The sequence below is a fragment of the Lissotriton helveticus genome, chromosome 2_1, assembly GCF_964261635.1.
Source record: "Lissotriton helveticus chromosome 2_1, aLisHel1.1, whole genome shotgun sequence".
Classification (NCBI taxonomy): domain Eukaryota; kingdom Metazoa; phylum Chordata; class Amphibia; order Caudata; family Salamandridae; genus Lissotriton; species Lissotriton helveticus.
In genome coordinates this window covers 1,645,043,263-1,645,065,524 of record NC_136059.1, presented here as the reverse complement: position 1 = coordinate 1,645,065,524, position 22,262 = coordinate 1,645,043,263, and the positions used below count along the sequence as shown (strand labels likewise).

The 22,262-nt window shown below is 43.9% G+C and overlaps 1 protein-coding gene across 2 annotated transcripts in view; it reads right to left on the bottom strand.

Moving 5' to 3' along the window:
* The window catches only part of PAPSS1 (3'-phosphoadenosine 5'-phosphosulfate synthase 1), a 266,540-nt gene that overhangs the window by 67,074 nt on the left and 177,204 nt on the right, over positions 1 to 22,262 (bottom strand). For both annotated transcript variants that reach the window (XM_078676598.1, XM_078676599.1), the window contains exon 10: positions 1,032 to 1,300. In XM_078676598.1, the coding sequence (XP_078532724.1) occupies positions 1,032 to 1,300 (269 nt within the window). The remainder of the gene's footprint in view (positions 1 to 1,031; positions 1,301 to 22,262) is intronic.

Genomic DNA, 22,262 nt, shown 5'->3' with positions numbered 1-22,262 from the left:
AATGACGACCATTTGGCATGGCTATGTACAGATTTGTGTGCTATACCACGATATAGGATAAGAGATCTTGAACAGCGTGTCATATTGTAATATTGTATCCTACTATTTTGCACCCAATTTTATACTGTAGCGTAATGTTTTTGTAACATGCTTTATGACTCCTATGTACAACGTTTCTTTAGAGACTTATGCCTTACTGTACCCCAACCCACATTCAACTCTGTTTGTACAGCGCTCTGATACCTCGAAGGTCATGTTTGCGCTATATAAAACACTATAAATAAATATTTTGAGCATAGATAGTGTGCATTCCATGGACAATATCCTGAGCAGACTTTATGATCGGATAATACAAACAATGCTTAGAGAGTTAAACGCGCCAGTTTTTTTTTGGGAGTCATCAAAACCATATGAATTCTATAAAAAACGCATTGCTAGCGAGCTCTATATTTTAAAAGCAATTAATGAAATGCAGAGGTTCAGAGTCCATGATAAATAGCATTCATTGCCTAAAAGTGTAAAACTGCAGCCCTGCTTCAAGAAGATGAAGCACACAAAGTGCAATAGGTGAGCGAGAAAGTATAAAGATGCAATAAAAATGTATACTGTCAGAAGTGGCACATAAGTAATTTGAATTACAATGTCCAAACAGATATATAAAATGGTTTGATGATAGGATTATAGAAATCAACTACTTAGAGAATGAGAGAAGAGGAAAGGTGGACTATATATCATCTGCAAACTAGGTTACTCACATAATGATTGTTTAAATTAATATAAAGTAAAATAACCTTGTGGAACTACTGCAAATCCAGTATAGGGTCAATGGAGGAAGGCAAATGAATGGGAGGCTTGCTGGGAGAGAGCGTACTTACTGGTGACTCCTCTGATCTGCCTTATAGAATTAATGTATTGCATGTGGTGGGGGAGGGGACGCTGTAAGAGTTCATATTAAGATTGGCTACTATGGAATGGTAGCTCAAAAATTAGCCGAGACATTCTTCATACTTCACAAGTAAGAGTGCACTTACTTCAGTAGGGCCGGCATACATCATAGGCGAAGGAAAGATGGCCACAACTGTGGTTTCCGCGTTTAGCACACCCTCTTCCAGCACTGCAGCATGCTGTTTCATGCGCCACATCAGAGGGACGTCATCATCTTTAGTCCAGCCGCCCAGCGGGTGGAGGAGGAGAACAGGACGGTTGTACCCACGCTCGAGAAGCTGCCGGTGTGTGTCTTGCATTAACAAGGCGTGACCGTTGTGTACTGGGTTACGCAACTGAAACGCAAACACGGCATCTAAGACACACAAAAAAGAAAGACACTGCAATGAAAACAATATTGGTGCTTTATCGATAGAATTACACAACTTTATATTGTCATCAAGGAAATCAACTGAGTGTTCTCGCGCAGAGGACAGCACTAAAGTTATCCTTAGAACTGACCTATTCAACTTGAAGTAAATATGGCTTGCGAGTAAATTTTAAAATTCATGTATTTTTACAGAATCTAGAGTCATGATAAAGCAAAACGCCCAAAGTACAAGTGGAAAAAAAACAGATCAAGGAATTTGGACAAAGCATTAGCTCTAAAGAACAAGATCCATAAAACATGCAATATATTATGAATTCCTGATTTCCCATTCCAAGTCAAGTGTGTTACCTAGTAAAACACATTATACTTGCGTCTTTACCAAGTGGAGATTGAAATTTTTAGGTGCACCACATTCCTTAAGAAATCTGTGCATTGTAATACGAAATTTCTTTTAGTAAGAGTGTAGAAGAGGGGTGTTGAATTACCGCATTGGACTTGGCCCTCTCTGCAGGGTCAACCGCAAACGTTTTGCCTTAACTCCCTGTATTGTTGCTAGATTCGTTTTTGTTAGGCTTAGGTCTCCAGCACTGGCTAGCACTAGCACTTTGTGCACAGGCAAAGTGCACAAAGTGCTAGTCCTCTTTCCCTATAAACATGGTAAAATTGGCTTACACCCAATGGGCACATTTGTTATACTTATAAGACTCTAGTAAAGTGGGTCTACAAATACCAAGGGCCTGTAAATTAAATGCTACCGGTGGCCAGGAGCACTGCTTGTGCCACCTATTTAAGTTGCCTTTAAAATCAGTTGCCTTTAAAATCAGGCAAGCCACCGTACCCTCTGTGTGCAGTTTTAAACTGCAATTTCGACCTGGCAAAATAAACCTTTTACCAGGCCTAAACCTTCCTTTTTAATACATATAACTCGCCCATAGGGTAGGCCCTAAACAGCCCATATTGCAGGACGCAATGTATTTAAAAGGTTGTACATGTATTTTTAAGTTTTACATGTTCCGGTAGTGAAAAACTCTCAAATTCATCCTTCACTATTGCAAAGTCTACCTCTCCCATAGCAAATCATTGGGTTACCTTCCAACATTTAATAAGTGATAACTTTTGATTGGGAGCAGGTAGGAAAGTCATTGTTGGCATCAGAGGAGTTGCAATTTAAAACCCTCTTGTACGGTAAAGTCCAATTTTAAAAGTCACAATTCTGAAAATGCCACTTTTAGAAAGTTGTTGTTTTCTTGTTCTAATCCTTTGGTGCATGCAGCCAGTTCCTGGGCCAAGTGACTAGGTGTAGTTGGCCTTTGTTTATTCCTCCCAGACAATGCCATATTAGAGGGTCAGTTTGTGACAGGATGGGCCATCTCTTGCAGGATAGAAGGGCGGAGGTGTCGCCTAACACAGTTTAACTTCAAAGCCCTGGGTCAGCTCACACACAAAGGACTTCACACTAGCCTATTGTGCATTCAGACTGATTGGAACCAGGGAAGGAAGGCAGGAAAGTCCAAACATCTCTGTAGGGGGAAACTCCAGCAGCTTCTCTCTCTTCAAAGTAGGCATCAGATATAAAAAGGGGACCTCCAGACCCACACATCAGTGCCTTCGTGGACCAGTGGATACTACAGAAGGAGGAAACCCTCCTGCTTGATGCCTGTCCTGCTTGCTGAGAAGGAAGACTGAACCTGCACTCTACATCCCAGGGAAAAGTGACTCCACGGGTCAGTGGACTGACCTCCTGTTCGGTTCTACATGGACACAACAAGCCCCAGAGTCTTCTCTACAACTACCCAGCTGGCCTGCTGCAATGGGACCTACCTGAGCCCTACTGGCCTCCGTTGGAAGGAGTACCTGATCCCCAGAAGTGCTTCCCAGGTATTGGACCTTTGATGTTGCATCAGTTGAGCTCCTCTCTCCTTGGAAAAAAAGGGGAAATCCTAGCGTTTTGGCCTCTACATGGCCACAAATGGGCCTGTGCATACCACGATCTTGCTTTCGGGCCACCCTCAAACGCTAAGCTGCGGTGAACTAGACTCTTCAGTCTACAGTGACGATCAGCAAAGCAAGATCTGCACTACGCGTCACAGCATCAACAGCTCGCGGTGACTGACAATGCGAGATCTGTACTTCGAGCCACATCATCAACAGCCTGTGGTAACTGCCAACGCACTACAAACGTGATGCTCTTCCCTGTTTCTCGTGGCCTTCTCGCAGAAGGAACTCTTTGTGCTGAACTTTAGAAGGTAACTTTTTCAGCAGACCTTGAAGTGTTTGGTTATCCAGCACAATATCCTTGGTGCAACAACATCAACGGATGCATGGCTAAACACTTATAAGGTCCCAAAGGCGAGACCTATTGGCTATGCCAATGCTTGTTCTAAATTGGTGGGAGTTTTTTTGTGTTGTGTATCAACTTTACTGTTTTCTTTTTTACTGTTTAAGCACTACATAAATACATTACACATTGCCTTTAAGTTAAGCTTGCCTGCTTTTGTGGCAAGCTACCAGAGGGTTAGAAACAGGTTGATTTAGTGACTTTTTGTGGTTCACCCGGACAAAGATTGTGGTTGTTGCTTTAGAAGGATAACCCCTCCCCCTTCAACAAACAGCCCAATTTCTCACAGTAATGAAGCTTAAAACAGGACACGTTTGAAGATTTCATATGTAGGATGTGATGCCATTGACTAAAAACGTATACATTTTTTCAGCTAAGGGCTTCCCCCTGAAAATCATACAGAAAAGAAAATTCTAAAGTTACTAATGCAGCTCAACAGCATAGGATTATTTCAGTTCCATCCAAATCAATTCCAAGTCCAATTCCAAGAAGCAAGACGGACAAGGAAAGTGTGGAAAAGGTGGCAAAAAGAGAACCTTGCGAGTGGAAAAAAACAAACCTTATAAAAATCAATGCACTGGTTCAATATAAAATTTGACTACAATTCTTTCCTACATAAAGTTTGAAATAGAACAGTTTTAATAAAAGCCAAGCGATGTATCGAGGACAGTAAGGAGTGTGCTTTTATTTCTGGGTTTTGATACAGCTAAGTGTTACCACGGGATTAATTATGACACTACAACAGTAAATATTAAAAGTCTGTCGAAGAGACAGGGGCAGTGAGTCAAATTAGAAGGGTGGAGCCATGCCAAATGCTCTTTGATGGCAACTACTGGAGTCCTTGTCCCAAAAAGCTTAATAGACAGCGCAGACAACCCTAAATTTGATGTTCACTTCTACATGAAGCCAGTGAAGTACTTTCAGGGGAGGCATGATGTTTGAAGCAATTACATACATAACCAGGCGTGGAAAGAAAAACAAAAGAACAACACCTTTATTATTAGTTGAAGATGTAGTAAGATTAAAACAAACTTTGTTAACCCACAAAGCACAATACCACACCGCTGCTATACATCAATTAATCATCTTCGCAATTCCACATCAAAAGGTGCCCAATTATGGTATGCATTAAGAAACCATGAAATGGGTGCTGCAACCGTACAAATGCTAGCAACAACACATTTGTGATTGGCAAGCTAAAACTATTAGAACAACTTAGTTACTGGAACAGGGAATGAGTAGTTTGAAACCATTTAATTCAATCCTTTATTGTTGGACCACGAGAAAACCTTTCAAGAGCTGGCAGAAAAAATATTCATGTACATTTTGTTTAATTCTGCCAACGTTAGGAAGCTTAAAGATTTTTTTTAATAATGCTGGTGAAACATCTTGCAATGGAGGTTTCCAATTTAAAAAAAAAACAGAAATCACACACAAAAAGTATTCTATGTGGAACAACTGTCTGGAACAGAATCAAAAAAAAAAATATTAAATATATATATATATATATATATACACACACACACACTCACGTTCACACACACTTGTGGTGGAATCATGTGACATAATTTTGATGAGGAAAGGCATTTGATAAGCGTCTGGATTTGTTACAAGTTTGATATCGGATTTGAATTTTCACTTTCGTTGTAAAGTGGATACTTTGGGATACTGAGACGTGCACAAGGAAAACATTAACAGTGTATATGCCCACATGGGCACAGTTGCAGTTACTTTTTCAAGCGTGCGTAATTTGCAAGGGGCCTAGAATTGGACATGGATACAGTTTTGGTGAATCTGGGTAGTTTGTGAGTAATCAGTCCACATGGGCTCAACATCGAGGTTTATTTAAATGAGAAAAAAATCTTTCACATTGTATGCATATAATGAAATTTGGAGAATATAACCAGTTGCACAAATTGCACAGATATCAGATCACGTCCCAAATGGGGAAGCTAGGTCAGAACATAAGAAGCTAAATTGAAGTGGGATAGAACTGTAGGATTCATTTTATGTGTGTGCATAATCTCACTATGCAATGAAAGGGATGAATTATAATTTTAATATTTGAGCAACTTTGCGATCAACCTGGTTCAACTAGTAAAACGAATGAACTGTAGTCTTTCGTCCATAACAATTAGTCACAAGACACTATTTCAATGGATGAACAATGGTATTGCATGTATGTGGGCCAGGCCTGTGTTGTGGCTGAATTTGTTCATGGCAGATCGTTGTGCAACAAAATAAAATCCTTTGACAAAAGTATATTGGAGTCTGCGCCTTGTCCATAAGAATTGTATCGGAGAGTTGGGCAGTTGAGATCTATCTACCTATTTGTCGATCTGTCTATCTATTTGCTTGGGATTTCACTTGCAAACGTTTTGCAAACATGACACTTCAGAAGTTTGTAGCATTAACAGCTTCATAAAACTTCACCAACGAAGAAAAAGTTACTTACCTTTGTTAATATTTCTGGTGGCTACTAGATCTTCCAGCAGGTTCCTCAGCTTATGACTATCCTGAGGCACCATAAAGGGTCTGGAAACTTTCTCCAGTAATAGCTCTTCAGCGTCACCAGGTAACACCATACGGCTTCGATGTGACAACATCGGGACATACAAGGACCAAATGGCACACCGGTGTCGGTTCCTGCTACATTTTGCATGCTCCATTGAGGCATGCAAAGGAATCAATAGAGCAACAAAAAAGCAACAAATACAGCATTATGGAACTTGTACCTTGAGATCCTATTAATCAAGGTGTTATTTATCGAGGAGGCAGCCAAAGGAAGCAGCAGAGCGGTGAGAAATGTTTGCTTATAGTATGCACTAGAAATATTGTTACGGTTTGTGGTTGATACATTGTTCTGCAGATCCCTCACTTTGCGAATGAGTCCCGGAGCAATATCAACATTGAAGATGGGAAAGATTAGTACCGCCTAAGTCAGTCATGTATTAGAGCCCTGGCAAAGGAGCCCATTCCCACGTGATTAGGGTGAGAAGAGGCAATAATGCTTTGCCAAAATATGTGCCACCCAGCAGATGCCAGCCATCAGAACATCTCTTGTTGAGAGCAGTGGAAGAACTTCTAGCCCTTGAGCACTGGACACAAATGACAAGTGGAGGGTACTTTTTTTCGAAGGCTTAGCAGAGCTTTATGCAGAGTGTAACCCAGCATGCCTTTGCCTACTTTGTTACCCCATTGGCCCTTTTTGCCCTAAGCAAAAGCTACAAAAAGAGGATTCACCCACTCTAACAAGTCGAGTGCAATTGATGAAAAAGGCACCTGGGAGTCTAGCTATGCAGTCTATCTTCATCTCTGGTGCAATATGGATGGAGTTGCCCATGAGAAAGCCATATACGACTTCCAGCAAGAATGAAGAGCAGCCACAACAAACCTACTTATTTGGGTAGAAATCTGTCAAGGGTGAGAACGGCTTGACATCTCCTACCATAGCACAGACATTATATCCACACAACCCAAATAAATAGATTTCATGGTAGGTTTCCTACCAGGCCAGAGGACGTCTATAACATCTGGTGGCAAGCAGTAAGTCTCTTTTTTGGCAGCTCTTAAACTCCATGTGTGCAGGAGCAATGTAGGAGGATAGGGGTAGGGGTAGGGGTAGACCAAACTATCCTCCTGCGAAAGCAAGACCACCCTGTGTACGTGCAAGAGGAGGCAGAGTGTGGAATTTCAACAGTCCTACTCTCCCAGAAAACGGTGAACAGGGTCATTTGTGGTCGATCCTCTGCACCTTGTGTAGAACTTTGGTCAGAAGAGGAATCAGTAAGAATTCATAAATAAGACTCCGCAACCAACTCAACCCGAAGGCAGCCATCAGGGACCCATTCATAGGGAACATATTCAACCAAAACAGAGGACACTTCCTGTTCTAGGTCACAGAGAAGAGATACACTCATTGACACTACGATATTGTGAAGATCATTTTCTTCACATCTGAATGAAGTCCCACTTATGACCCGTGATGTCACCCAGATGAGTGGTCAAGCTCAAAGGGGATGTTTCACAAACTACAATGGCTTGTAACTGAAGTGGGACAAAGGCATGAACCATCAATAGATCATAGAAGCACATCCATCTTGATAGGAGGAGATATGGAAAGATAGAAGTTTAGTTCTGCGCCTGCGCCAACAGGGTCGTCTGATGCTAGAGCCACTGTGGTCTTAGAAACCACTGAAGGGCATACTCACGTTTGCTACCTGCAGCACCATCGGTTTACCATGAGTCCAATAGGGGAAAGTTTTGTACAACAGGATTTGGTGTTTTGAGGTAAAAACATCAAAAGAACATTCAGAATACCTTCAATCCTAAGATGAGGAACAGCCTTGAAGCGGGTCATGCCTAGCACTGCTCCTATGATGGTTACACTCTGTGTGGAGGAGATATGGGAGTTTCGGGCATTGATCATTAAGCATAAGGCATGGAGAACAGCTATGGTGCACTGAAGATGTCCCGTGACCAGCGTGGGGGCCACTGCTTTCTTCAGCCAGCCGTCCAAGTACAGAAATACACAGACTCCTGACATCCACCAACACCAGCATCCAATTTAATAGAAAAACAAAAAACCAACAGTGCAGAGACATCAGAGTCAACCTAAGGTGGGACCTGTGAGTGGGAAGGATAGGGAAATTTAAGTAGGCATCCTGGTGGTTAGGGCTACAAGTCAAAACGCACGTTGAGGGCCGACACAACCTGGCTAGGGGGCAGCATTTTGCTTTGTTTTTTAAAAACCTATCCTGCCCAATGAACAAGCTCAAGAAGTGAATGCCCTAAACAGGGTTTCAAGCCTCTGTCCCTCTAGGGGACCAAAATTGTTCAGTCTTATACCCGACTCATCCTGCAGGGTCTCGTTATTTCTTGTTATCTATTGCCGCTTGTATTTGACTAAGTAACGACATGGTAGAGTCTCTCTTGGAAGACTGGGATGCGATTGCAAGGATGCGGAGTACTGGTGCAACAGCAATTAGGCAGAGGAACAAAACTGCTCATCCTGTGGCTCACTGAGAACTCAGCAGTACCTCAGAGTCCTCCATCACAGTGTAAATGCACAAAGGAACAGACCAATAGTACCGCTACTATGCTGTCACAGCAACCATAGATCCTATATATAGGCACACCAAAATAAAGCATGTTTGATTAGACACTGTAGGAAGTGGTCTTTTTATGAAGTGTACCAAAATGAGGTACACTATGTAGGAAGTCCCGACTACCCTTATTGGCTCACTCGGCTTAATTTATTTATCCCAAATGCTCTCTTTTGTGTTAGTGTGGGCAAGCAGTCTAGGATTATCAGAAGGCTGTATTAAGTATTTGTAGTACACACAGAGTCAATAAATGAGACACACTCAGGATGAAACTCAAGACCAATTTAGAAAAATTCCATATATTTATATAATTTTTAACACTAAGAACTTCATAATTGAGTAAGTACCTTAGATGTCATCAATTTTTACATTAGAAACAATAAAAATGATAGCTGTTAGATTTGAGGCATGAACTTTGAACACAGTAATGTTATCCTATGGGAGAAACATACACTGCATAGGGTCATATGCTAACAACTTACAGGACTGTTCTTCTGGACTTAAGGTAGCTAGGGGACAAGACTTAAGAAACCACAAGCAGTTTAATCCTGTCTGCCCTGGTGTGTCAGGGTGCAGAGGTGCTGGTGTCGATGGTAGCCCCGAACGCTACTTGTAAAGTCAATGGGAAACAGCACTTGTGGAAAGATGCTGCAAGCAGGGACTGGGGGTCAGTCAGGCTGAACGCAAAGAGGAGCTCAGTTCTTAAGGGTTTTTGAGTCACAGGGACACTATCCGTTTCCATGGACTATGGCTGTGGGGTTCGGGAGCATAGGTGTTTTTTCCAGTGTGGTTTCACTGTCAGAGGCTCTCACTCTGTGTGGGAGACCTGATTATTTATTTATTTATTTATTCAAAGTTTTATATAGCGCGAACAAGATCCTTACAGATATCAGAGCGCTTCACAGAGACAGGGGTAGGGGCAGCAGGAATGAACAGAGATAATGGGAGCAGTATAATAGTCACTAACATAATAGGATAACAGTAACGTACAGAAAACATATCAATATACAATCAGGTAAACAAGTAATATAAGACGGCACAAGTCATTGATCCCACTACAGAAGGGTTCAGGTAAACCTTGGATGTGTGGATGGCTTATACCAATTTCTTAGGATAGAGAGAACAATGGGTGGCGGCATCGGGAGGGTGATTCAATAAACCAAAGTGTATCATATATTGGTCGGTAGTAAGAGAGTAGCGTAGTAATGTCACCATCAAGTAGGAGTATAGTGCCAAAGGACAAGGTGGTCAGTGATACAAAGCGATGCAGAGTCTCTGATCAGCACCTATAAAGTTCAGGAGATCTTGGCCAGAAGGATGGTTTTCACCTCTTTCTTGAAGAGTGCAGTGGAGGAGATAAGCCTGGTTTCAGGAGGGAGCGCATTCCAGATCCTGGGTGCCATTCCTGAGAAGGAGCGTTTGTATGTTCTTTCTTTCCGGAATCTACGAGGTGTCAGGAGTAGATTTTTTGTACTTCTATTGGATCTCGAACCTCCTGATATAGACAACTTTTGAGCGAGGTAGTTGGGTGCATTGTGGTGCTCGGCCGAGTGTGTCATAACTGCAATTTTTAGCTGTATTCTGGCTTCAAAAGGCAGCCATTTTAGAGACTTTAAGTCTGGGGATATATGCGAATGTTTTCTTGAGCCAGTAATGAGTCTCGCGGCAGCGTTCAGGGAGGCTCTTAGGGGTGCTGTTGTGGATAGCGGGAGTCCGCTGAGGGCCACAATTCCGTAGTCTATGCGAGGGATGACTAAAGCTTGTACAGCAGTTTGGAAGTCTTTGGCAGGGAGGAAGGTTTTAAGTTTCCTCAGTGTGTTGATTTGGAAATTGGCTCCTTTTGTGGCTTTGCTAACGTGCTGTTGCATGTTGAGCTTGGCGTCGAGTGTGATGCCTAGGGATTTCGCAGAATCCACGATGGTAGGTTGGACATTGAGTGCTGTTAGGTTATTGAGCCAGGTTTGGGTGGTGGAAATTTTCGCCGGGGGTGAGATGAGTAGGAACTCAGTTTTCAGAGCATTTAGTTTGAGGTGATTATCGGCCAACCAAGATTGAGTGTTACTAAGTGTGGAATTCAGAAGTTTGATATCTTCCGGGGATTGTAGCTTTAGGTAAAGTTGTGTGTCATCGGCGTACATATGGAATTGAACATTGGATGCTTGGAGCAAGGTGGCGAGCGGTTCCATGACGAGGTTGAACAGTGTGGGGGAGAGGGAGGATCCTTGTGGAACACCTAGATCTGCCGGCACAGGTGTAGATAGCACATTGTCGATCTTGAGCTTCTGAGACCGGTTATGAAGGAAGGAAGAAAACCATTTGAGAACAGTTCCCGATAGACCCATTCTAGTGCTTAGCAGCTCCAGTAAGTTCTCATGTTTGACCGTGTCAAATGCTGAAGAGAGGTCAAGAAGGATGAGGAGGCAGGACTCATTGCGATCAAGGATTTGGAGGGCGTCATCAATTATGTGTGTCATAGCTGTTTCCGTGCTATGTTTCGCTCGGAAGCCTGATTGATGAGGGTTGAGGAGGTCAAATTGGTCAATGTGTTTTGTTAGTTGGAGTTGGACACATTTCTCCAGCAGTTTGGCCAGGGTGGGGATATTGGTGATGATAGGACGGTAATTGTTCAGGTCAGACGGGTCAGCTGTAGGTTTCTGGAGTATAGGCGTGACTTGCCCCACCTTGAGGGAGTCTGGAATGAGACCTTGTTGAAGGGAGCTGTTGATGATTTTGGTCCAAAGAGGGAGGAGCAAGGGGATGAAGTCTTTTACAGCATTAGCAGGTAGGGGGTCTATGAGGTGATTAGAGGGCTTCAAGGTGCAGAGCAGTTTGTGTATTGCTTCTTCCGAGTAGGTGTCGAAGTACAGCCATGATGCCTTGTTTTTAGGTTGAGTGTTAGACATTCTGGTGTGGTTGGGGAATCGGCTTACATCCATGATGAGGTCATTTCTTATGTTGTCGGTCTTTAGCTTAAAGAAAGCAGAGAAGGCTTCACAGTGTGGGGTGTCGCTTGTTGTGCTGTTTGATTGTAAGGGTTGTGTCTTTGTTTGAGACTTGATTAGTTCGAACAGCTTTCTTGGCCTGTTTTTTGCTTGGTCCAACTGGCGGCTAAAGAAGTCCGACTTTGCGCGCTTTATTTTCCTAAAGTAGGCATTTCTCTTGTTCTTAAGCGTTTTGAGATGCAGTGATGAGGGGTCAGATCTCCAGGTACGCTCTGCCATTCGCATAGTACGCCTGTCGTCATTGAGTCTGCCGTCATACCAGGGGTTAGAAATTTTGGTGGAGACTCTCTTCAGTTGCAATGGGGCGACTTCATTGACTATTGAATTCATAGAGTCAAGGTAGTGGTCGGTCAGTGATTGAACATCCGAGGCACCTGAAGGGGGAAGGAGGAGACTGCCGATATGGGGAGGCAGGGTAGTGGGGTTAAGATTCTTCATGTCCCTTTTCCAGGTTTTGGATTTGGTGGGTTGAGCCGGGTTAGATTTAACTTTTTCGTTGATAAAGAAGGTGATAATGTGGTGATCTGACCAGTCGCAGGGTTGGATTGCCTCCAGTTGGGTAGAGTCTTCTTTGGCGATGATGAGATCAAGTATCGAGCCTTTGTCGTGTGTTGGTCTATCGCATATTTGGGTGAGGTCAAGCGCATTAAGGAAAGTTTTGAGACTATTCACCACTGTGTCATTCTGATCGTTCCAGTGGAGATTAAAGTCACCCAGGTAGACTTGGGTGGTCTGCCGACCGGCATTTGATGTGATCGTGTCCATGAGTTGTTGGGTGAATATGAGGTTGTCACCAGGCGGGTGATAGATGAGATGTAAAGCACAAACTTGTTTGCCCTCGCTGGTGATATCTAGGCAGAGGAGTTCACATGAAGTAAGGGAGGGGGAGGTGGCTTTAGTAACGGAGAGGTTGCTCCTAAAAATGCATGCAATTCCCCCGCCCGTCTTGCCAGGCATGTCCAGTCTAATGATGTGATAATTGGGGGGGACTAGTATGTCCATTATCGGGGTAGAGGCTTCAGTAAGCCACGTTTCAGTCAGAATGGCTAGGTCCAGATCCATTGCTGAGACAAGATCAGCGATGTCGGAGGAGTGTCTCTGGGCCGATCTGCAATTGAGTAGGATGCATTTGAGTTTGGGAGTGAGAAGGGTGGTCGAGCCTTCTAGAGAGAGGGGGACTTTTCTGAGGTTGTTAGGGACGGAACCTCTGTTGCTAAGGGTTGGGAGCCTCAGAGGATTTGAGAGAATTGTGGGTATGGGGATGTGTGTGTTGGATATGTGTTTTACCGGACCTGGGCCATAAGAGCGTAGGAGAGAGCATAGGTCGCGGTCCGACAGTGAGTTGAGGACACGACGGGGGCGGTGGGAGTTATTGCGAACGGGGATAGTCGGCCAGCGCGGGGGTCGTTGGAGGCGAGGGTATGTAGGGAGGGTGCGTCGTTTGTAGGGTAGTGGGATGGTGGGAGGTAGACTGGGCTGTGAGAAGAGAAGGTCTTTGATTGCGTGGAGATCTTTTTTGATTTGTAGGAGATCCTCTTTGACTTGTTGGAGGGTGGATAAAGTCAGGTCAGGAGGTGGATTGGAGATGGGGTTGGTGGTGAGAGCCATTGGTGAATGGTTGAGTAGTGAGCTGGAAAGCGGGCAGGGTATCGAGGGGGGGGATATGCTAGCGTTGTTGGAAGGTTCTACGGTGATAATGAGTGGGATGGCGTTCGAAGAGTGGGCGGGTTTGTGGGCGAGGGGTGTGGGTGAAGTAGGGGGAGAGTGGGAGGCATAGGTAGTGACGTCAGTGGGAGACGGTGCCAGTGAGTTGAAGAGTGAGTGAAGGCTGAAGACAGTGGGGGTGGCAGGAAGGTAGTGGGGGCTGAGAATGGGAGGGGAGAGAGGGGGGATGCTAAGGTAAGGGAGGCGGTAGGTTCTGTGGGACTGGTTGGGAGGGTGGGGGTGTCGTGAGTGAGAGTGGGGAGGGAGCTGGGGAGGGAGAGGAATCTGCCGTGGGGGGGAGAGAAGGGGGGGGGAGATAAACTCTGGATGGTGGTGTGTTCAGAAGCGTTCGTGGGGGGTGTAGCGTGGGGGGAAGGGGGCGTGGGGGTATCGAAGATGTGGGTGTATCGAGGATGTATGGGGGGGGAGTATACTCACATGGGGACTGAGAGTGGGGGGGAACAAAGGGTGGGATTTGTCATTGTGCGTGCCGTTCTGGTGCTGATCTAGGTAGGAGGTGTTGTGGGTGGGAGTTGTTATGTCAGGGGAGATAGGGGTGGGAGAGGTATGAGTGGGGGTCAAAGGGGTAGTGTTAGAGGGGCGGCTAGTGTAGGAGGGGGAGAGATTTGTGTCTGCGCTTGGGGAGTGTGGGGCGGTAACAGCAGGTGGGCGATTGACTAGGGTGCTGGGGGTAGAGGTGAGGTGCGTGTGGATCCGACGCTGAGCTATGTTAGAAGTGTTGTGGGTGGGGGCTGCGACGTCAGGGGTGATAGTGCTGGTGAAGTTCTGGGTGGAGGTCCGCAGCTTGGAAAGGTGCTCTTTGAACTTGGGGAACAGGTTGTCTAGTAGTTCCAGGTTCTTGTCCGTGGATTGAATTAGGACAATCCCGTTATTGTAGATAGTAATGGTGGTTCTGCCAGGGAAGAGTTGGGAAAGTGTGATAGAGCTAGGCCATGAGCTGTTTTCCTGGTGGTGGAGACAGTGAGTAGGGTTAGGAACGCTTTTCTCCATTGGGCTCTTCGTGAGGTGTGGAAGATGATATCAATGTTCAGGGCTCCATTGCCCGGTGAGAAGTAGGTGTCGGCAAAGGGTGTTTCAGGGTGCGACTCAAGAAGTTATGTTTAAAGCGTTTAGCGGCTTTTTTGGTGAGAGTGGAAGGGTAGTTGATTCTATATGTGTGCTTACCGATGAGATGGAAGGGGGGGGCAAGCAGACCACTCTCGGTGCTGGCCTTGTGGATCCTGTCATCCCTCGATGGTAGGGTGGTGTCGGGACTGGGCATGCAACAAGTCTTGGTTGTGGCAGCTGCTCTGGTACACGGGGTATTGGTGCAGGGTGCCTCTTGGGGGTCCTGGCGATTCCAGACTCGGTGTGGAGACAGATCTGACCTCTTGGAGCACAGAGACCTTTTACTGGGTTACTGCTTCTCGGTAACCTGGGGTCAACAGAACGCTGGAACGGGCAGCAGCAGTAGGAACCTGCTGGTGTAGGGAAGTGGCTCCTCCACTCCAATGAAGATCTTTCCTAGTTGTTGAGGTGCTAGACGGTCCTCCAAGGGGTCGGGGAGGGTGTCCAGCTCTTTGTGAAGTCTGCCTCGGGACCTGGTGAAGTACAGGCAGCTTGGTAGGGTTTGGTGCAGGTCCTCTGTTCTCAATGTGTTGGTCCTTCATCTTCCTCGGTTTACAGTAGTCCAAGTCGTGACTTGATCTGCATTCCTGGTGTCAGGGGACCTCTTAAATACTACATTTAGGGGAGTTAAAGGGATTAGCCAATGGGCTACTTACCCCTGGGGTCACTACACCCCCTATATGACAACTTCCTGTCGCGAGAGGGCATAAGCCTGTCCCAGAGTTCCTAGTTCCACCAAAAACAAGATGGTGGAACCCTTATTTCTGTGCTCTCTTCAGGAAGCCCACCTTATAGGTGTAACTAACCAGAGAGTGAACTTGCCTGCAAACTAGCTAACTGTCACCCCTGTCCTGAAGCCAAATGGGCCTCAGGGCAGTGGGTGGCATCTACCAGGTCTGATAGAAGCCGGGGTTGCATATCAAAGGTGGCAGAGGCTTTGAAGCCTCTGGCCTTGATATGCAGATTCCGTAGCCATCCTGCTAGAGGAGGTGAGAACACGTCCTGCCAGAGCAGGCATTGTTTCTGACCTCCTGAGAACGTGGGCGCTCACCTGCAGGGGTCAGAAATGTATCTATGGTGGCAGGCTGGAAGGATTGAGTCAGCCAGCATACTAGAAGACTAATAAGGTTTCAGGGGGCACCACTAAAGCGCCCTCTGGGTGCAAGTGTTTGATACCAAATACCAGTATTTTCAGTGAAGCCTTCATGTAGCGGGGAACTCGTAATGACCAGTGCCCAGTACTTCTACTTAAAATGGCTTCCCTGTTTACTTGTTCCATCTAGTAGTATAACTAGACAGCACAGGGACATATTTGCTCATGCCCTCACATGTAATATAATTCACATTGCCTTAGGGCTACAAGGCCTGCTATGGGGGTGACTTACATATATTACATGCAGTGACTTTTGCATGGCACACAGAGTATGCCAGGTCGTATTTTTAATCATGGTTTCCATCATTACACACAGTCTGCAGAGGCAGCCTGCATTCAATTGGTGCGTGGGTTCCTTAGGGTGGCATAAGACATGCTGCAGGCCTGATTATTTAGTAACCAGGCCCTAGGTACCAGAGGTACCATTTACTGGGGACTTACAGGGATGCTAACGTCCATGCAAATTGGTTTACAATTGGACCGTAACTTGTTTTAGGGGAAAAAGCACTGGCACAGAGGTCTGGTTAGCAGGCCTCAGTGCACTGTCATATTTGAAAACCAGCATCTAGTAGTCACAAATAGAGCACAAAAAGTGGGAGACAACGGCAACAAAATTCCAGTTATCTACACACACAAAATTTGGTGCATTCCCATGTGTTCTGTCTAGAGCAAGCCAGTATTTTCTCCAAGAACCTTATTATGGTAACTAGTTGATAGCACAGACGTTTCACATTTCTGCAGAGGATAATGGAAACATTAAGTAAGCAATGGCCGAGGTGGGGCTAGGAAGGAAGGGCACTTACATTGCCCATTAGTTACTGCAAGGACAAAGGTTTGGCGTAGAGATCAAAAAGGTCAAAGGCTAGAATTCTTCCCAGCTTTGCTCTCTTTTGGGTAGAAATAATTCATAGATTCCCATTCCCAATTACTTGTTACTGTGCTGGAATATTTCCCTACTATTGAGATTGAATATTCCCCTACTATTGAGATTTCACTGTCTCTCTCAATGCTCGGACCACTGTCCTATCAGTTTGAGTAGGCAGCAACTCTAGGATCCATAAAAGGCATGAACTTTGCAACCCTCCTTCACATGATAGAGAAACAACTGTCTACCGTGGAGTCCTATGCTTCAGACATCAGTTTCCCCAATGTGCTCTATAATGACAGCCAGTAGAAATTTAGGAAATGTTCTCTTGTCCGGTAAGCATATTTATCTCTGTAGGTTACGCCTTGTGATGAGGTGTTTCTTGAAGCTTCGGTCCATGATGCCTTTTCAAGGAGTTTGGGTTCCTCCCAATCCGATAGAGAGCTGCAGTCACCCTGCTGACATAATGTATTAATATTTGGGCAGATTAAAGTCTTGCTCGCACTTTTTCTGACATTTAAAAGTTAGTGAAGATTTATAGGTCGACTTCAGAAAAGTAACTCATCTGGTATACTGCAGCCTCAACTTCAAGAGTCAGGTCGTTTTTTTGGCTTTCGCTGATGTTTCCAAGTCATTGCACTGGTTTTCCCATCAACAAGGTTGCAGAAAACATCTCAATCTTACAGGCTGCTGGAAGTGCCATTCATGGTATGATATTTCTCCGTGAGCTTTCTTATTTCTCTTGGTGTGTCTTCACTACTTTTACTTGCAGTATTTGAAGTGAACCATCACTGAGCATGTGTTAGGGTGATTTCCAGTAGAGCTGATCACAAACTACAAGGGTAACATCGAAATATGGGTTGTGTGATGGAGAATGCATGGGCTGAGTCAGAAAATGGATCAGCAAATCCAGTAATGAGGGGTCGAATGTTCTCTTGAGGGAGCAGCAGTAATTCACATTTCTGAGGATTTAGAGAAAGAAACTGTCTCATGTAGGACTGCAGTTGGAAGAAGCTGTGCCTGTTCATGAGCTCACTCACTATATATGCTAAGTCAAGTAGCACTCTGAGTTAGGTTTGCAGGGTGGAAGAGAAAGGCCTGTGTGGCACTCAGTGAATCAATTATGGTTTCTAATCTGAATACCGTGACATTTTGGGCCGATGCGCAAGTAGGGATATATGCCTGGTCTGCCAAGCTCATGTCTTAAAGTAGGGCTTCCCTTCCCTCCTTGGTAAACTCACTCCACATAATTATTTTTTTTGTTTTAGTGAAATTACCATTGATTAGTACGATAAAATACAAATATCAAGATTGATGATATCTGTATGGATTAAAATGCGAAAACATACGAAGCAGAGTCAAGTGAGATTATTTTGCAGCTGCTCCCCCATTTTCATCAAACCAGCACTAACTAGAGAATAACCCACAATACTTTGCATAATAACACTATTTGAAGACATATTGGTCATGGAGTACCGTCTAACACAGTTTAGGAGTCCCATCCTCTTATTTTGTAGGGCCCGCACTTTACATCATAACAGGCAAACATTGTAATAGTCATGAATTAAATAAAAAACGGAGGCCATTTGCATCAAAGGAAGGCTACAGTGATGAATACAGTGGGGGTTTGCGGTTAGTTAGGGGGTCAATGCAATAATCGCAAACTACATTCAAAGTATTTTTTGTGTCAGTTTTAATAATGTACATTCTTCTGGACAGCTGGCAAGTTGCTGTGAAGCAAGCTAGATTTAAAGAATGGCCAATACTTTTTTCAATGACTAAAGCATCCATATTGTAGTCTAAAGAGCAGTGCATGCTCAGTTTTGTGACACCATCACCAGAAGACACCATACCTGAATATACAATACACTCCTGGACGCAAACATGGGAGTTAACTAATGAAATGAGTTGATCGTTTACCACTGTCATCACAACGGCTAGATAAAGGCTATTTAGACACAACCAATGCTGTAACCACAGTCAAATTCAAATTGGCGCAAGTGTTAAGGAGAAGCATTTGCTGTTGGGAACAAACGCTTTAAAACTAAGCCTTCACGTAAACACATCACTATTACATTATAAAAGCGAAATAATTTACCATAATTTTAAGACTGCAGACAAACCAAATGTAAACAAGCCATTACATTCGTTTTTATATGCTCTTGGAAAATATGTGATTTTTAACTAAACAGCCCACTGCAAAGAAAGCCAAGTAATGGAAACTGGCTTGTTGTGCAGTTTACATTCAATCAATTTATCATTGTTACTCCGATCTCTATTAATCTGTATACATTTCCATCACTTAGGTTTTTCCAATTTACAAGTCAGTCAGTCAGAGTTCATATTTTGAGCACTGTGTAACATATTGAAACAATCTTAACATTAAATTGTACCACAGGAGTTATGCCGGATGCAGGTCGTTTGGAAAAAATGAGTGATGGATTGATTACAAGATTTATCTCCAGATGGTCTAAATGCGATTTTAGACTTAATAGATTCCTGTTTTGTACTTATATTGAGAAAACATATGGAGATGGTCAAGTATAGAATACAAAAGACGCAATCTAGAAAAATACTGCAGGAGAATACGTACATCCCAAAAAATACAAAAACACATAAAAAGTAAATAATTTCTAGTAACTATGTATATTTAGTACAAAGGCTAAATGCATTACTAGTTTCCAAGGACCTTGCAACAACTTGTGATGGAATTAGAAACCACAAGAGCAGTAATAATTTGAGGGTGGGAATGTACAGTTATTGTTTACTCGCTCACTTACTCCCCCGATAGGCTTCAGTTCTGAAAATAGAATGCACTGTGGACTAGCATCAAGGGGAAACAACCTTAACTATGCTGTCATTATCATGCAAACATTCCATGAAAATGCAAGTATACGCCGTGTGTGTGTATGTGTGCATGTATGTATGTCCTCATAGCATGGGTAATCCCGGACAGAACCAGACAAAACTATCATTGTGAGGATTGGTGGGTTAGGAGGACCGTGGCCTGGAAGTGTGCTTAGGTATTTACAATAAGTATATCAAAAAAATAAAAGTGCCATTATATTTGCCTTGGTCCGCTTTACGTGTGCTAAGGGTATTTTTGGGGATAAGTGTATTTGGTTATCAAGAGTATTTTTAGGGTTTAAGGTGGGTAGGGTTTAGGGATTGGGGTCAAAATGATCTATCTATCTCTATCTCTCTCTACTGAACAAACCAAAGGTTACAGAGACATTATAGTTAGGTTCAGATTTCACAAACACAAAACCATAGAAATTCAGCAGTTATTGTTACCTGAGCCAACTATCTTATGTCCCAGTAATGCACTGCTTATGACCTCACATATTACGTCACCCATGACATGGTCAGTGACATCACTGATGACATCTCAAATTACATCACTGATAACATCATCCTGTGATTGTGTTTTGTAAACGTTCCTGAGACTTAAGGATATATACTACCCTACTATTCTTTCTGTACTACTAATCAGTGATACTATTTCTAACATGCCAGTGGATCTGTGACTTTATGCATCAGTGTGTGAGTAGGTGTCTGAGAGGCTCCATGGATCTGTCACTGGGTGTGTGGGTGACTGTATAGGACTGTCAGTGGGTATGTGAGTGGCAGTATTGTCGAGTAGTTTTCCTTTTGAAGTAGGAACGGCACGTTTGTTGGGCAACAAACTTTGGAATGGTGCCTGAATGATCCTGGACATCCCCTCCGGATATGTGTTGTCATACAGGCCAGCTAGCACACAGTGCCACTTTAATCATCCCTAAACCTAGGCAGGTACCGAATGGCTAGGGCAACCACAGAACAGGAAAGGCCTAATTCCCAGTCAGGAATCATGGTAACCGATCTAGAACCCTTTTGTTCAGTCACTCGTGCTCTCTCTCAGAGAAATATACTAATACACATAGGGGCATTTTCAATATGTATTGAAACATTGTGATTCTTGTATAGAATATATGTGCTGCAATGATCAATAGATAGAAACAGATAAGAGTAGTTAGCAGTATAAGGACAGTGAGCAGATTGAAAAGTTCCACCATCTTGCTAAACCATGTATATATGCAACCATATAAAACACTATCTAGATAGCGTACTGCCATTATGCATTCTCCAACCTAAATGTCTACGGTGTGTGTGTGTTCTGCCACAGTTGATCCAACCCCCGTTACCTGAAGGGAAAGCATGTAGGTTCCAGTCTTGGTCACAGGTTGGACATCCCTCCTTGCAGAGGGATCAGCAAGGAGCTGGGTTGTGATTTCAGAATTTAGTGATTTCGCAATGACAGCAAGTACTTCTCTGCCTAAACCCAGAAAGGCTTGTTTATTTAGAACAAAAAGCATCATTGTTCCGAGCCGAGACCTTAGTCAGGCCACCACTGTTTATCCGAGTTGCCGCAGGGACAAACAACAAGCAATCACATTTGTACAATGAATGTTCAGACCTTGTACAGTATATTCAATGTGTCAAGATAGTGGTCATACAAAGTGGAATTTGTAAGCAAATGTAGTTTCCTGGAAACTAAACCTGCACTGCCATGTGGGCAAATATATGTCAAAAGTCAATGTGTGAAGGAGAAGGCAACATAGGAAAAACGTGTACATGTAAAATGGCAGTGTTTCCCACTGGGCCTAACTGAGACACAAGACAGAATGGGTCAGTGAATGGGTTTGTGAGTAGTTTTCTAGGTGTCTGAGAAGCTGCATGAGTCGTTGTATGGGTGCGTGAGTGGTTGTATGGGTGCGTGAGTGGTTGTATGGGTGCGTGAGTGGTTGTATGGGTGCGTGAGTGGTTGTATGGGTGCGTGAGTGGTTGTATGGGTGCGTGAGTGGTTGTATGGGTGCGTGAGTGGTTGTATGGGTGCGTGAGTGGTTGTATGGGGGTGCGAGTAGGGGTCTGAGTACATGTGTGGGTGTGAGTGGTTCTTGGGGTGTGTGAGTGGTTGTGAAGGTGTGAGAGTGGCTGTATGAGTGTGTAAGTGGGTGTGTGTGAATGGTTATATGGGTGGGTGTGTGAGTAGTAGTATGGTTGTGACAGTGTGTGAGTGACTATGGATCTGTCGGTGTGTGAGTGGTAGAGTGGTAGAGTGAGTGGTGTGTAGGTGTGTCAGTGGTTCGGTAGAGGATGTCATCAGTGATGTCAAGTGAGATGTCATCAGTGATGTCACTGATCATATGATGAGTGATGTAATATGTGAGGTCATAAGCAGTGCATTGCAGGGGCATAAGTTATAGTTAGATTAGGTAACTAGAACTGCTGAATTTTCTATGGTTTTAAGCAGCGTGAAATCTGAGCCAGACTATAATGTCCCTGTAACCTTTGTTTTTTTCAGTTAATTTCTATGGCATTTTTAATTCTATTTCCTAACTAAAACGTGCCTGTTATTTCAGTGAATTTCTACTTCTTTAATGTTATTTCCCAACTTTAACATTGCTGTAACCTTTGTTTTTTTAAGTAAATGTACGTTTTTTTTAAAAATTGTATTTCCTAACTGTAACCTGTAACCTTTGAGAGTGTGTGTGAGTGGTTTTGTGGGTTTTGTGGGTGTGTGAGTAGCTGTATGGGTCAGTGTGTGGGTGTGTGATTGGCTGTATGGGTCAGTGTGTGGGTGTGTGATTGGCTGCATGGGTCTGTGTGTGC